This window comes from Schistocerca nitens, chromosome 3 (assembly GCF_023898315.1).
Source record: "Schistocerca nitens isolate TAMUIC-IGC-003100 chromosome 3, iqSchNite1.1, whole genome shotgun sequence".
Classification (NCBI taxonomy): Eukaryota; Metazoa; Arthropoda; class Insecta; order Orthoptera; family Acrididae; genus Schistocerca; species Schistocerca nitens.
Window position 1 is genome coordinate 750,210,383 of NC_064616.1, and position 17,743 is coordinate 750,228,125.

General features: G+C 40.2%; 1 protein-coding gene across 6 annotated transcripts in view; it reads left to right on the top strand.

The window, feature by feature from the left end:
• LOC126248748 (CLIP-associating protein 1-A) overlaps positions 1-17,743 on the top strand; it is a 275,249-nt gene that overhangs the window by 237,515 nt on the left and 19,991 nt on the right. For all 6 annotated transcript variants that reach the window (XM_049950080.1, XM_049950084.1, XM_049950085.1 and 3 more), the window contains 2 exons: positions 6,721-6,772; positions 17,413-17,578. In XM_049950080.1, coding sequence (XP_049806037.1) covers positions 6,721-6,772; positions 17,413-17,578 — 218 coding nt within the window. The remainder of the gene's footprint in view (positions 1-6,720; positions 6,773-17,412; positions 17,579-17,743) is intronic.

A 17,743-nucleotide genomic window follows, 5' to 3' on the forward strand; every position in this document is an offset into this window, starting at 1 on the left:
TGTTCTCTGATCTTCCTTTGGCAGCTTCTTCCTGATCAGTGTCTGGTACTGGGTCCTCCGTTCATCCTCTTTCAGCATCCATGTCTTCAACCTTTTCTCCTGTATATCTGTTGCCCTCCTATCTTTTTTCTCTCTCAGGGTGGCTACCAACAGCCGATGGTCACTGTCTAAGGCCTCAGATGGAATGACCTTAACATCTGTGAGGCTGCTCATCATCTGCCTATCCACTAGTACATAGTCTACTAGTGTTGCATGTCCAAGTGATTTCCGTAATACTCTGTGTTGGGTGTGTGATGATTTTACAATGGATCCACGAACAGAACAGCGCGCGTGTATCAAATTGTGTTCGAATCTCAGGAAAAGTGCTTCGGAGACCCTTGGAATGATTCAACAAGTGTTTGGGGGACAGAGCATGAGCCGTACGCGCGTGTTTGAGTGGCATGCTCAGTTCAGGGCCAGCTGTACAGACATCGAAGATGATGCTCACACTGGAAGGCCCATTAGTCGCACAATGCCAGACATTGTTGCCAAACTTCAACAACTGGTTCGTGCGGATCGATGTCGAACCATTCAAGACTTTGTGAATGAAGTGGGTATAGGTTATGGGACATGTAAACGAATGTTGACTGATGAATTGGGCATGCATCGTGTCGCCACAAAATTTGTGCCAAAGATTTTGACTGCTGATCCGAAAGCACAGTGTGCTGAAGTGTGCACGGACCTTTGTCAGACCGCATCTGATGATCCAACCTTTTTGTCACAGGTTATCACTAGTGACGACAGCTGGATTTACAGTTACAACCCAGAGACAAAGCAACAATTGCCCCAGTGGAAGAGCCTGGGCTCTCCAAGACCCAAAAAAGCAAGACAGATGAAGAGCAAAGTGAAGAGCATGATCATCATTTTCTTTGATACCAAGGGAACTGAACACAAAGAATTCGTCCAACCCAACCAAACAGTGAATTCCGTGTACTACTGTGACGTTTTGCGATTGCTCCATGAAAATGTGCGGCGATAGTGGCCCGAACTTTGGTGTCAAGGGAACTGACTCCTGCATCATGACAACACACCCTGTCGTGCATCCTTGCTCACCAGGACCTTTTTGGCAAAAAACAACATGGCGGCACTACCCTATCCACCGTACTCGCCTGATTTGGCATGACTTTGCGCGCTATTCCCAAAACTGAAACTCAAGTTGAAAGGTCGTCGGTTCGACACTCTAGAGAGGATTCAAGAAGCATTGCTGGCAGTGATAAACTTCCTCAAAGAACAGAACTTCCAGAAAACGTTTGACCAGTGGCAGAATCACTGGGACTGGTGTGTATGTGCTGATGGAAACTACTTCGAGGGTGGTGGTGACCATTATTCCAAAGGTAAGGTTTTCAACAGATGGCAGCACCAGACCCGAAATTTTGGATAGCACCTCGTAATAACCTTAGTTTATCAAGGAAGACAAAGCACTAGTTTGTTAAGGAAGAGGATCTACGAACTTCTTCAGGTGTGTCTGCTAAAGCAAACTCATTGACGATTAGGTGCCATGGAGATACAGAATTGTGTAGATGTTGATTGCTACATTTTGCCTGTTGTTCAGAATAGTCCCAACATTTCTATTGGATTGCAATTAGACTAGTTGGGGTGCAGTAGTATGCATGAGTGTTCATCGAACCAGGAATGTTTGCAAGCAACCCTGGGAACACAGTTGTTGTCATTTTGGAAGATGGAAGTGTTCACAGCATGACATCACGAAGACAGGGTAACACTTGGCCACCGAGAGTATTGAAGTAAACATCCTGGTTCATGTTCGAGGTAACATGAAGGAGAGGTGAGCTGCACGGAACCAGTCTACATAATGATGATTAAAACAACAAACAATATGATTGCAAAAAATTAATTTTCTTACATTCGTTCATAAAAAATCTATTAGTGAATATACGCTATTTTATTAATTACATACACATCGAATAGAAAATCAATATAATGAAAGTTATGAAGTGCAATCCCCCCCACCACACACACACACACACACACACACACACACACACAGTCTCGAAGGGACCTTTCATAGCAGAAATCCCTGTCTCTTCATCCTGATGTCAATTTCCATAGGAAGGCACAAGTCGTGCAGGTGTAGGAAAAAAGGAAATTTAGCACAACTGTGAATACAAAATTTATACTGTTCCAAGAAAACATTGTTCAGCATTTGCACTAAGCTGACCCACACTCCATGCCTAATTAAAAAGTATAATAGACTTATTGCTTTGTTGTTAATGTTCCATTGTAATTAGCGATGTCAACCAATTCTGCAGATTTTCTTCGTGAATCTGGCAATGCGATTTAGTATGGTTCACCATGATACCTTCCCAGATACTTTATTCCAACTGCTGCAGTGGCTCAAAACTTGGATACTATATGTCCGGAAATGTTTAACCAATAGACACATCACTTTATATAAATGATTTGACACACAATTAGGCACGATTTTAAATTTTTATTTCTGGGCATCGAAAACACTTCCACACTCTTGGCTTCCTTCCTTCTGCTTCCTTTTCACCAATGCACTCGCCACTTGGTGCTCCAAGGTCAAGGATGAATATTTGAAAATTGACTATGAATGAAATACTGTTCTGTGTGTGTGTTACAGTCATTTACATTTTTACATAGTATCATATTCTAATTTCTATTTAATACTTATTAATAACATTTGTTTAAGTAGGTCTAAAGAAAGTAATTTTTTTTTCCGTCATGACAATATTGATATTTTTCTATACACAGTTTCATCAAAAAATTTTAATTTTTCATAGTTACATTACGTTCAGTACAGTTGTTATGTTATACATGCATTTAAAGGAGTAACCATTGACTTGGATTTCAGCCATTTCTTCTCTGTATAGTTTTGAGCAGAGCTGGGAGCAATTATCAAACAGTAAGCTTTTAGGTTTCCCCACATTTACAAAAAATATGTACTCAACATGTCTCTTCCCATTATTTTCTCATAGCATGCGCTTCTGTACTGTAACATCATTCTGGAAATTCCGACTTGCTTTTACAGCTTGTTCTTTATCAGAAGGTTTCTTCCTCCTCCTAACATCTACATCTTTAACAGCTTTTTATCTCTGCTGAACACATGCAGTCTCTTTAATTTAATTTTCTACAACATTGACTTGTGTTACTAATTTTTTTCGTGAGCTACTGTAACCTTTGCAAACATATCTTAATGTAAAGATGTTCCGTCTGCACTGAATACACATTCCTCCTCTTTTTTCCCTAGTATCTAGTTTGCTATCACTAATAGTTGGCTTCTTTATTCACAATGTGACATAACAACACTAATAATTCTTTCAGTTTGTGTGTCTTTTTCTTGAAATGTTTCTCTTCTATTAAAAATCTGTCTGAATTTTACACATCTTCATCATTTTGAATCCACATTGATACTGTATTGTATTTTCAGGCAAAGCTGTTTCCCTGCCACTTGATATGTACTCCTCCTCACTGTCACTAATATCCACTAATTATAGGCTTCTTTATTCATATGTTGCAAAGGGATTATAAATTCATCATCACTACTATTACGTCATCATTACTACTAATTGAATTGCAGTTGTCATTGTGTACGTCTGCTTTTACCTACAAGTAGGCAAAATCTTTATCGGACATTTGAGGCGTAAATTATAACCTCAAAAAATAATTTGTTCGGGTGAAAAGAGTGGCGTATCCTATGCAACTGTCGTGGATCTTTTTTGTTTTGTGGCAGAAGGACATTAGCTGTCTACAAATTATTATGACTGTTTACTGGCATTTTTACCCCAGTAAACCGGTGATTCTGTTACATGAAGTGGTTTGCAAACGTGGTGTGTGTGTGTGTGTGTGTGTGTGTGTGTGTGTGTGTGTGTGTGTTTTTCTGCTTTCATTGATTTATGTATTCAGAGTATCTTATTCTAAACTTTGTTTGTCTTTCACATGTATGCTTAATGATAGTCAAGGTTTATTGACATATGTCTGCACAACTTCCAACAGTGTTTGTAACCTCACTTTTCAGAGTCATCACAGATAGTGTTGAATATGTACCAGAATGTTTCTCCCTTCATCTCAAATATTCGTAAAACTTGTTTGGTAATTCCAGTAACTGAGGACGAAGTGTAAAGTACTCACCACTTTCTTTTTAATACATGTATAGCTCATTCACATGCCTTTGGCATCCTTTTAATAGCTAAAGCCACATGGTAGCACTTATCTCCAAGCACAGAGGTGGTGGTGTATCCATCCCAACCTAGGAGGTTAAAGTATAACCCATTTCATAAATAGAATAGATTCTAATCTAACCTAACCTTCTTGATCCTGTCAAAAACTGACGAAGAAGATTGGATGCACTGTGACCAAGCAGTCGGCCAACATTATTGGGCAATCTCTGTCGATGGCCTATGATGACCGTTGTCAATACTGCTGTGAACGTACTGCTGTCAGAAATCATCCTCCCCCATTTCACCACTCGTGCTTCTCCTGTGTTGTCACTACCACATGGTGTGTGCACATTTCCCTCAATCCCCACCACACCAGAACTGGTCCGTTCATGATTAAGAGCATGAGCAGGTACAAGTGCTTGTACTCAAAATGAGTGAGTGTCTTATCCTCTGATACTTTGTTACACATTTGTGAGTTTTTACTCTTCAGTAATTCATTAATTGATTCAACTTACTGCTTGCTAATTGATTATATGTGACATAATCATCAGAGAATGCCTGCTTTCTAAAGTCCTGCACACTTGTCTGTTCCAATAAAATTTTGATTCAACTTGCCAACTATTGACAGGAAATAATTAGTTAATAGGTTACGCAACACTACATTCTGCCCTGCTACTTCTGTAACTACGGGTCTTACAGTTTTAATTTCATTCTGAGACCTGTCTGTTCTCTTCATATAATACATTATTTTAGCATGTTCAATTATATTCTTAAGTAATTTACAGTTTTGCCTGTAATAATGTTCTGTAACTGGGCTGTGACTGTCTATATTACGATATAGTTCCCATTTTCTCTCTCTTGTGTATAATAATGCCATTGCTTGTCCAAACTTATTACTTATTAGTTCTGTATTTCTGCTTACAATTTCTGAATGAAAAAGACCTAAATAATGCTGAAGTAAAGAATGTGCAAACTTCATATGAAACTGCAATGTAGGTGTTTCTTTTATTTGGCTGTGTTGCTTTACTTTATTTCTGCCAGGAACTTTTCTGTTAAACAATGTGATTTTTAATTCATACACTATAATTCATGCAATTTGCACAATAATGCAGCTCTTTCCATTGTCCTTAAATATAAAATTTGATGCTTTACAACTTACACTCTGTTGAAGATTTTCTGTATACTGTGTTAAATTATGAAATAGGACAAAACTTCTATAAAGAAATGAGATAACCCCCCACCACCACCAACCACCCCCCCCCCCCCAAAAGCCCATATGTTTCCTGTACTACCAAGCCTAATTTGATGTATCAGTGACTGATTCACTTCAGTATTTGATGAGCTAAACTTGCTATAAAGTTAACTGTGTGGGGTGCAGAGTCTTTGAATAACTCCAAAACTTTGTAAATAGCCCAAAATAATTTTTTGATGCCCTGACTTAACACATGTGGAAAATTGGCACAAACTTAAAAAGTTTTTTTTGCATGTTAATAAAGTCGTTAAAATTTTGTCCAGCTTTCTGTAAAGTATTACCAGCTACCGAGTTTCCTTTTGTGACGAAATTGTAATTCCAAACTGTTTGGAATTGTCACTGATTAAACTACATCTTTATTTAACTGGTTTCTCAGTGATTTTTTAAGAGTTGGCCATAATACTTAACTTTCAAATTCCTTATTCATTGTTTCATTAAAAATAATGTTTACAGCGGTCTGTAGAACATAGAAATTGAACCAGTAAGTTGTAACTTCACATTTGAGTGTGATTTGCATTTACACAGTGATTCTCAATATGCTACTGTGTGGAGGGAGCCAAAAACACTTTCTTATTAATTCAAGTCTGAAAAGTATCAGTATGGAGATGCAGGATTTTTTGTTTATGGTGGTACCCCCCTTGAATCCTGCTCACTCTTGTGCAGAAACATGACTGCTCAGAAGTGGTGGTGTAGATCATTGTATTCAACAGTTTCCACAAGAATGACATGAAAGACGCATTTTCCAAAGTAATGATGTCTGTAGACAGGTAGACACCAAAAAATTTCTTAATTAGCCAATGCTTGGAGCAGCATAGTAACTGATTGCTGTTGTGGTTAACGATACGGTCATGCATAATAACTTTTAATTATTGTGTTTGCTGATATTTTTGGGGGTTACTTTTGTTGTCATTTGAGATTTTCATTATATTCATCAATTGTATGTGTGTAATACACATGCAATTTCAAATAAGCCAAGCAACAGATGATATCATTTTTCATTAATTGTGTGATTCCCATTTGTCATTTAATTTAAAATGGACATTGTATCTTAACCACAAATGACACATCACATAGGTATATTAGACTCATTTGAGCATAAATTATGTTATCAAGAGGTAGATGAAAATTCGCTTGACTGTACTGCAGTTTTTAACCATTTTGAGTAGCTGCATATAAGGAGTAATTTATTAATATCAATCTACAACACCTTGTTCAAATTTTTTGGTAAAAGAACACATATACAGTAGTTGAACATTAACTTGTTATTGCTGTTTCCATTTTCTGTTGCAGAATTTGGATGGCCAAGATTCAGATCAAGATTACAAGAATATGCCATCGGCAGGTTTGTCACTTTAAAATAATTTCCATATAAAACTACATGCTAAGTAAAACGTAATTTTACAGACATAGTAAAATCTTGAATTTCTATTGTAACAAATGATATTGCATTTGTTTTACGTGGGAATTCTGTGTGAAGCTAAAAACAGTGTATGTGGCTTCATTCGCAACTTCAATATTTTTACTTTTTTAATCAGTTTGGAAAGAGTTTACTTGGGTGTAATGCTGATAATTCATCCCCATCTGTTACTGTATTCTCTGATCCTATAAAGTCTGCTTACATCACAAATTCATGAACCTTAGAAGGAACCCACTCAGGTATGTAGACTTGGCATTTTAGAACTTCATACAAAAGTATTAATATTCATGCTCTGCAATGATCTAATTGTAAGTGGCACAAGTGTCCAGGTAAAGTTTCTAAGGCATTTAGAGATAAGATTGACAGTTTCATCATAGATGCTTTGATTTGAAGATCAGTCTGTCTTCGTTTTGACCCCAAATGAAGGTGAGGTTTCTTGTATGCTTTATAAATGTGTATAAGAAAGTAAGGGAATTCAGAAATGCATTGCAATGGAAAGGAACCAGAATTAGCCACAAAATAATTTGCAAAACAAATGTGATTTAGACTGGAGATTATATTGATTTGATTTGCACAGGGAACCAGAAAAACAGCTCACTACATTTTGCACCATAAATGAGTTTATTGTGCAGTTTCTCTCCCTGCCATTCCCTCGAAGTGCAGTAGGAGACCATTTACTATAGTGGCTGTCACTAAAATAGACATCTCAAGGTCATCTCACCGTCCTACAGCATTGCCAGTTAGTGATAATTTCAAAACCTTAGTAATTTTTTTTTTTTTAAAGTTAGACATCTCTGTTTTTAGTCTAGAATATAATGGAGTGCTTCACAAAATAAAATTCTTCCCAGCTGCTACAAAAGAAAATAAATAAATAAAAACTGATGTTAAAATAAGTTTTGAACAAAAGTATTTCTTTCCTTCAAGCTGCGGAAGAAAACAGAATCACTGACATGTGTGAACAGAAAATAATGTATGAACATTCTCAAACTTTACAGATGCACGTGGTACATACACTCCTGGAAATTGAAATAAGAACACCGTGAATTCATTGTCCCAGGAAGGGGAAACTTTATTGACACATTCCTGGGGTCAGATACATCACATGATCACACTGACAGAACCACAGGCACATAGACACAGGCAACAGAGCATGCACAATGTCGGCACTAGTACAGTGTATATCCACCTTTCGCAGCAATGCAGGCTGCTATTCTCCCATGGAGACGATCGTAGAGATGCTGGATGTAGTCCTGTGGAACGGCTTGCCATGCCATTTCCACCTGGCGCCTCAGTTGGACCAGCGTTCGTGCTGGACGTGCAGACCGCGTGAGACGACGCTTCATCCAGTCTCAAACATGCTCAATGGGGGACAGATCCGGAGATCTGTGGGTAGTTGACTTACACCTTCTAGAGCACGTTGGGTGGCACGGGATACATGCGGACGTGCATTGTCCTGTTGGAACAGCAAGTTCCCTTGCCGGTCTAGGAATGGTAGAACGATGGGTTCGATGACGGTTTGGATGTACCATGCACTATTCAGTGTCCCCTCGACGATCACCAGTGGTGTACGGCCAGTGTAGGAGATCGCTCCCCACACCATGATGCCGGGTGTTGGCCCTGTGTGCCTCGGTCGTATACAGTCCTGATTGTGGCGCTCACCTGCACGGCACCAAACACGCATACGACCATCATTGGCACCAAGGCAGAAGCGACTCTCATCGCTGAAGACGACACGTCTCCATTCGTCCCTCCATTCACGCCTGTCGCGACACCACTGGAGGCGGGCTGCACGATGTTGGGGCGTGAGCGGAAGACGGCCTAACGGTGTGCGGGACCGTAGCCCAGCTTCATGGAGACGGTTGCGAATGGTCCTCGCCGATACCCCAGGAGCAACAGTGTCCCTAATTTGCTGGGAAGTGGCGGTGCGGTCCCCTACGGCACTGCGTAGGATCCTACGGTCTTGGCGTGCATCCGTGCGTCGCTGCGGTCCGGTCCCAGGTCGACGGGCACGTGCACCTTCCGCCGACTACTGGCGACAACATCGATGTACTGTGGAGACCTCACGCCCCACGTGTTGAGCAATTTGGCGGTATGTCCACCCGGCCTCCCGCATGCCCACTATACGCTCCCGCTCAAAGTCCGTCAACTGCACATACGGTTCACGTCCACGCTGTCGCGGCATGCTACCAGTGTTAAAGACTGCGATGGAGCTCCGTATGCCACGGCAAACTGGCTGACACTGACGACGGCGGTGCACAAATGCTGCGCAGCTAGCGCCATTCGACGGCCAACACCGCGGTTCCTGGTGTGTCCGCTGTGCCGTGCGTGTGATCATTGCTTGTACAGCCCTCCCGCAGTGTCCGGAGCAAGTATGGTGGGTCTGACACACCGCTGTCAATGTGTTCTTTTTTCCATTTCCAGGAGTGTATTTTATCTTGAAAACGTGAAAGTATTCAGAGATTAAAATAGAACACTGTAACAGGTGTGAAACTGTTCAGCCCATGTAACGAAAAATGTCGTCGGTGATGAATTTGTGTTCTGTTGGACCTAGTAGAAACTTCCAGTCAGAAAGTTGTTAAGAAAACTGTGAAATTAATTTTCGTAACATCTGTGACATTATTATTGTATTGTGTCACATAAGAATGCATTTTATTATGAGACACTCCATACGCGACAGCTTGCAAGTACATGTACACCATCAACAGGATTTTAGTTCCGACAGGTCACCTTAATACAACTGAAAACATTCCCTACCTCCCAAAAAATTTGTATTTGCAGATTGTACTTCTTCTTTACTGCACCCATCACCTAAATTGCCGATATATGCTGTACAAAAATAATTGTAGATACTTTCAGGCCAATATTTCCATTGAAAACGAGCAAAATATATTTTTGCGTATGATTTTGAGAGACCCAAATTTTACTGCAGTATACTACAAGACTATTACCCTCAGCACACAGTAAGTGTATTTTACACAAAATTTTACTTTTGCTGCTACAATGTCTCTACATTCAATTAAAAATTTTTGGCCATCATTGTACTTTCTGAACCAAAAACAGAGTGAGTGGAGGCGACAAAGAACAGAGGTCTCTGAGACAGAATAATTTAATTTTTTCAAAAAGACCACTCCGTATTTTTCTAGCTGTCAGATTCTCTCCTCTGTTGTAGTATTAAAGTACAGTTCTACGCACTTAACATTTTGTAAAAATTGTGAAATTGTGTAGTTTCCATTTTCATTTACATGGTCATATCTAGAGATTCTGCCATCTTTACTACACTGTTAATATGAGATACTGTCAATTTGGAATTATCACAAGGTTTTGTTGTCATTTTATGAACTTGCTCAAAATTTATATTATTCCTAGCTACTTCACTATTGGCCAGCCCAATGAAAAACCTTCAGTACATTTGATATGACAACCTTGTCCTTCACGCACATTGACCTGTGTAGCCCCTTGCTACTGCATTACACTCAGCAATAAAACATGAGTGACTACACCTTTGTATGGAAGACAAAAAAAGGGGGGGGGGGGGACAGTGGAAGAAAATTTCTGAAGTATAAAAGGGGGGACAATGCAATAAGATGAAATACAAATGTAAACAAATTCAATACATGTTTTGTGAAAAACTGTCATTGTTAATGAATGCAATACTGAGAATCTTATTTTAAATGGCATTTAATGGCGAGTAAGCTAATTGTGACCACTTGTTACAGATTTATCGCATATCTAAGAAAAAAATTCATTCACAATCACCTGCTATAACGAAAATTAATAGGGGAAAAAATTTAAATCAAGTAAGCTCTTTATGTAGCCTACAGTTACCTAAATTGGAGCATCTTTTGATTCTGTATCTTCAAATTCACTGTCACTTGTTTCTGCCAGGTGTTTATCTTCATAGGTTCCCCTATGCTGACTCTTAACCCATGGCTCACAAAATCAGCTTCTTGCACTGCTTCCGGATGTTTTCTGTACCTCACCCAGTCATGCTGAATAACTTTGTAGAGAGCGTCATGTGTTAGATGGTTGACAGCAGCAAGTATGACAGTAGTGTGTGTGTGTGTGTGTGTGTGTGTGTGTCCAACCACTTCTTGTTTAACCTGGAACTACATCAGCTCAATAGGGTTATATTGGCAGTGATAGTGGCAAGCATACCATTTGGTGTCCCATTTCATTTGCCAGTTGATCAAATTCAAATGTCTTTCTTGCACATAGGACTTCTTTTACAGCCAGGAGTTCATCCTTCGTTTCATTGATTGAAATGAAACATTCTTTCTCTTCGACCACTCCATAATGTCTGCTTTGCGCCTATTTGGATGTGGCAGCTTTTCTGTTTGAATAGAATAACTGGCATTATCCATCACGGTATCTGAGTCTTCTTCCAGTGGAACAGTACTTCGATGTTACCGCCAAGTGCGAATTGCGCGCAGTTATTCGGTTTTTGAACACAAAGTGCACTTCGCTGATTGAAATCCTACGCCAATTGACAGAAGTATATGGTGAGTTGTGCATGGATGTCAAAAAATGTTTGTAAGTGGTGTAGAGAGTTTGCAACTGGTCAGAGTAAAATTCATGATGAACAAAGAAGTGGGAAACTGTCAGTTTCTGAGGAGACAGTGTTGAAGGTTGAGCAAAGCATGCGTGAAGATCGGCGGATCACCCTGGATGATCTCCGCACGTTGGTCCCTGAGGTTTCTCGAAGCAACACTCACAGAATTTTAACGGAAGCATTGAACACCGGAATGTGTGCGCAAGATGGGTACGGTACCATGCATGCTGACTGAGCACCACATGCGGCAACGAGTTGAAGCTTCCCGCGCATTTCTTCACCGCCTTGCAGCTGAACAGGACAACATTCTGGACTCAATTGTCACGGGTTATGAAACCTGGGCATACCACTTTACACCTAAAACCAAGCAACAATCGTGCCAGTGGCGGCATCCTTCTTTGCCAGAGTTGCGGAAAATCAAACAAACACAGTGTGCTGGTCATGACAACGGTTTTTTGGAATTGTAAAGGGGTATTGTTTGTCAACTTTATGCCCACTGGGACCACAGTTAACGCTGACAGGTACTGCGAGACTCCGAAAAAACTCAAACGTGCAATTCAGAACTGGAGAAGATGAATGTTGAGCAAGGGCGTACACATTCTCCATGACACCGCTAACCCACACATCGCTCGGCAAACCATTGCTCTCCTGCATCAGTTTCAGTGGAACATAATCACCCACTCACCCTATAGTCCTGACTTGGCGCCCAGTGACTATCGCCTGTTCCCTAAGTTAAAAGAACATTTGGCCGGAAAGCAATTCAGCTCCAACGACAAGGTGAAAGAAGAGGTTCATAACTTTCTGAACAGCATGGCGGCGAGCTGGTATGACATGGGCATACAAGAACTGCCACAGTGTCTACAAAAATGCATTGAGAGAAATGGTGATTATGTTGAAAAATAGCTAAATGTTCAAGCTGTAAACTGATGTAAACCATTGTACAAATAAACAAGTCTATGTACGTATAAAAAATAGGAGACCTTACTTTTGGGACTACCCTCATAATTTGGCCTCTAGCATGAAGCCAGCAATCAGTGAACCGCGATGTATGATGATTAATCTGACACCTCTACCAGTAGGCACTTTCAAACCACCGTTAACTTGGGAGTCGTGCCATATACACTTATTGGTGTGGTTCTGTCAAACGCAAGTTTTATCTAACAAGGGAACCTCCCCATCGCACCCCCCTCAGATTTAGTTATAAGTTGGCATAGTGGATAGGCCTTGAAACACGGAACACAGATCAATCGAGAAAACAGGAAGAAGTTGTGTGGAACTATGAAAAAAATAAGCAAAATATACAAACTGAGTAGTCCATGTTCAAGATAGGCAACATCAAGTACAGTGTGAGCCAAGGAGCGCCGCGGTCCCGTGGTTAGCGTGAGCGGCTGCGGAAAGAGAGGTCCATGGTTCAAGTCCTCACTCGAGTGAAAAGTTTACTTTTTTATCTTCGCAAAGTTATGATCTGTCCGTTCGTTCATTGAACGTCTCTATTCACTGTAATAAGTTTAGTGTCTGTGTTTTGCAACCGCACCTCAAAACCGTGCGATTAGTAGAGGAAAGGACGTGTCTCTCCAATGGGAACTGAAAACATTTGATCACAAGGTCATAGGTCAACCGATTCCTCCACAGGAAAACATGTCTGATATATTCTATACGACACTGGTGACAGCATGTGCGTCACATGACAGGAATATGTTGTTGACCCACCTAACTTGTACACTTGGCGAATGGGTAAAAAGATTCTTCTACCTTGCCCGATATAGGTTTTCTTGTGGATGTGATAATCACTCCCAAGAAAGTGATGAAAACATAACGGACGGACAGATAAAATAAAAAATTAAAATTTTCACTGAAAGGAAGACTTGAACCAAGGACCTCTAGCTCCACAGCCGCTCACGCTAACCATGGGACCACTGCGCTACGTAGCTCATATTGGCCTTGATCTTGCATATCTTACGCATGGACTACTCAGTTCGTATATTTTGCTTATTTTTTTTTTTTTTATAGTTCCACACAACTTCTTCCTGTTTTCTCGATTGATCTGTGTTCTGTTTTTCAAGGCCTATCCACTGTGCCAACTTATAACTAAATCTGAGGGGGGTGCGATGGGGAGGTTCCCTTGTAAGTACACTACAGGTCTATTGTCTTTAGCATGCGGTAAATGCTTTGTACGTAAAAACTTCGCTCTTGCTGTTTCATTTTCTTTGCAGCCTATCAAAAATGTTTGCCCATCATTTCGTTTTCTGAATCAGAAACCAAGGGAGCAGAGAAGACAAAGGAAGGAGGTCTGTGAGCCAGAATAATTGATTTTTTCATGGGGATCGCTCTGTATTGTTTTACTGTTGGATACCCTCCTCTGTTGTAATAACCGTGAACAGTTCCACATGCAACCTCCTTGTTGAAATCGTCAGATTCTGTAGATTTCTGTTCTCATTGCTATCCCTTTCTAGGAGAATCGATACAATTTTTCACATCTAGAGATTCTGCTGAGCTAAGACGGCCTATAGAAGATTTGGAAATACCACACTCATTTCCTGTCAGTTTATGAGGTTACACAAAATTCATGGCTTTTTCATTGTTGACCTTTTCAGTACATTTATTGTTCCTAAAATGAGTTTCATCTATCATTCAAATTATAGGACATATGTTAAATAATGGCTTTGGCATCATTAGCTTGCAATTTTTTGTTTTTGGATCTTCGTCCAATATTCTGCATGCTGCTTACTAATGCAGCTATGTGGTTGTGATTTTTCCATCACCTCGGTGATGATTATGACAGTTTTCAGTCCAATAAATAGAGTAGTCACTTCTGTCATGGCCAGTTCAGCGTTGTTCATTGCTGTTAATTCCTGGGTGACCAGGGACCACAGCAGGTTCACCCTGTGACAATCCCTGAGCCTCACAAGGTCTTTAAGGCATTCTGTGATGATCTTTGATCTGGTTTCAGAGGCTGGTAGAGATTTCAGAGCTGCTCGGTTGTCTGAGTGAATGCAACTGCCACAATCCTTGTAGCACCTAGGCAGATTCTCCTCCACACACACTCTCTAATAGCAAGGACTTCCTTCAGTAATATTGTTGCCAGCTTCCCTACAGAGATTGCTTTCTCATGTCTAGGCTGTAACCTGTCCCCAGCACTTTTGTCTGTTTTCAATCCACCAGTAAGCCAGACTGTCTCTCATGAATGCTATTGTGGTTCATTCTTCCACTGCCCCTGACTGCCATTTGTCGTCTTGAAATGTTTATTGAAGCAGCTGGAGGCTATTGTCTAGTTAGCTGGCATTTCCCTGACCATTCCTATACTTACTACATTTACTAAATTGGTGTGGGATTCTGGATATACTATAGGTTTCCAAGTTTTAACCTGTATGCCCTTCTGCTGCCTGCGTTGTAACCCAAGGATGTAATAGGGGATTGTCCAGTATACTCTCCATTCCAGCAGTTGGTGTGCTGCTAATTCCGCTTGTTATAGCTAAGGAGACCAGTCTCTACAGCGTGTCAAGCACCTTGTGTTCTACTTTATTCTACTGTACAGTAGCCCCATAGATTATCATAGGTTTTATTACAGAAGTGTATATCCAGTACATGCTCCTGGGACTTACACACCAGTTTTTGCCACAGGCCCTTTTAGTACACATAATAGCACCTTTTGTTTTGGGACAAATATTCTTAATGTGAGAGGTCAAAGACAGTTTCCCATCAAGGGTTATGTATAAATACTTCATTATCAACTCTTATGGTAGAACTTCCTTGAAGAGCACATTATTTCGGATCGTGTGCTGTATATGCTTCCTCATGAACGTTAAAAGTACAGTTTTCACTGTGTTTAGCACACTGGACTCGCATTCGGGATGACAGCAGTTCAAACCCACATCCGGCCATCCACATTTAAGTTTTCCATGATTTCCCTAATCAGTCCAAGCAAATGTCGGCGTGCTTCCTTTGAAAGGGTGTGGCCCATTTCCTTCCCCATCCATCCCTTATTCAAGCTTGTGCTCTGTCTCTAATAACCTTGATGTTGACAGGACATTAAACATTAATCTCTTCCTCATCATCCTCCTCCTACAATGTTTTCCTGGGACAGAACCTTAGATTCTATTTCCTGCTGCATTGTTGCACAATTTTCAGAGTGAATTGTGCCATTGTTGTGACATGATTAATTCATCTGTGTATTCTTGGCAGAGTATCCTCCAGTATTTAACTCTTTGGCAAGTTCATTCACATCTAGGTTCCACAGCTGTGGGGACAAAAGGGATCAACATTTTCTCATTCCTCATGGTTCTTCTACCTATCATCAACTCAGCATAATCTTCAATCCACCTGGCATATCGTAATCTTAATGCTATGCTCTTCTTGAAACTCTATAATCATAAATTGTATTGCTAAAAGCTCCCTCAATATCTAGGAAGATGCAGGGAGCTGTTTCCTGAAGGTATAAAGAATTTTTCCACCTTCCCAACAAGTTCATGATGTGCTGTTTTGCATGATTTGCTGAGTTAATATGCATGTTTGTTTTCATGTAGAGGAACCTAAGTTAACTTCCTTTCCCCAACATTCACATTAACCATATTTTATAATATCTTCAGGAGAAAGGAGGATAGACTGATTGGTCTCAATTCCTCAGCCTTGGAACGTTCAGTGTTCCCTGGTTTGGAATGAAAACAACCTTCACTGTCCTCCAAGCATTAGGCTCCTGCTACCAGGCTGACTCTTAGTAGTCTGCACACAAGTCTGGTTAAGCCCTCTCTTGTTTGTTGCAGTAGAGCCAGAAAGATTCTGTCTCAGCTTGGTGACTTGAATGGTTGAAACATTCGGACCACCCATGTGATGTTTTTGAAATCAACACATTGTCTGACAGATTCTCAGTTCTCATTTTGGTTACTTGTAAATCATTACCTTCCAGGAACTGAAACCTGGTCTGTGTTACCAGCTAGAGTGCATTGAGGGAAATGAGTTTTGGGAGCAAATCCAGGATCTTTTGTGCTATCCTTGTATACCCGCCATCCTCCTTCCTTAGAGTGTCTCCTGGGTTGGTTGGTATTCTTGTGGGGATTTTATGAAGTCTGGCTCCAGCAGCTGTACCTTTCACCTCACAGAATATCTCCCAGGGTGATAGTTCCCCTTGCTTAATGGCAGGATTGTATTTGGCAAGGGCATCCCAATATTTTGCCCCTTGTATTTTCCTTCTCGCATAGTTGAACGTTCTTCTTACCTGCTTCCATTGCAGTACCAAATGATCATTCCATCCAGGTACGTTCCTGTTTGTGCACGTCTTGGTGACTGGACAATTTTCTAAGTATGAGGTCATAATAGCAGACATCACTTCATCTGCTATTTCCTCAAGATCTATCGGATTTCTTATCGAGGTTTTGAGTTCAGATCTACTGGATTTCTTATCGAAGTTTTGACTTCAGATAAGTTTTAGTTTAAGTCTCTCCTATGTCTGTTTTCCTATGATTCCTATAGGCCATAGTCTGTTTAACACCCATTTGAACCCCAAACTTATTATACATGTGATCAGATAAGGATGGTGCCCACATGGCATCTGTATTTAGATGGACCCAAAAGTATGTCAGTTACTTTTTCCCTTTTTCTACTCCTGAGACTAGATTCCTTATCCCTATTCAAGATCTATGAATTGCTGTGCTGTAGGTGTTCACATATCTACTCATCACACTAGGTTGTGAACATTGGCATCATAAACAGCCAACAGTTTATCATTCAGCTGCGAGCAGCTGCCTACCAGTCTCTTCACTTCCTGGGAAGGTTGGTGGTACCTATAGTCAGAAGGTCTGTTTGTTCCCAATTGTAGTTTACAGTCACAAATATTTCTCTTTGATTGCATCTAAAGCTAACAACCTGTTTACCCCATAGCACCTGGCCACTCATAAATGAATATATGTAAATAACATATTGAAATTTGTAACTTGCAAATTCAGTGTACAATTTTCCTACAGATAGTGTGTATTTATAAAATGCATTAATTATTTTATTTGTTTGTTTATTTTAATTGCAGCTCTAGTAGAAGAAAACTGTCAAATTGTGCAGAATGTGATTGACACTTTAAAAGTTGATGATGAAGGAAATGCGAAAGTATCTGAGCAAGACTGTAAGAAAGCACTGTCTCAGTTAAAACACCTAATAAAATCTGGGGCTGTTGGTATCATAGTCTATAATTTCAAGTAAGTTTCAGAAAATTTGTTCTGCAATTTCTGTTGCATAGTTTCAGAAGATATTACAGTACCATCATTGTTTGTGTTGTCCAAATATAATTTTGTTATTTCTACATCATTCATGTGTAACTGAGTAGCTTGATTTTCTTTTCATTTATTTAACTGATCAGTATT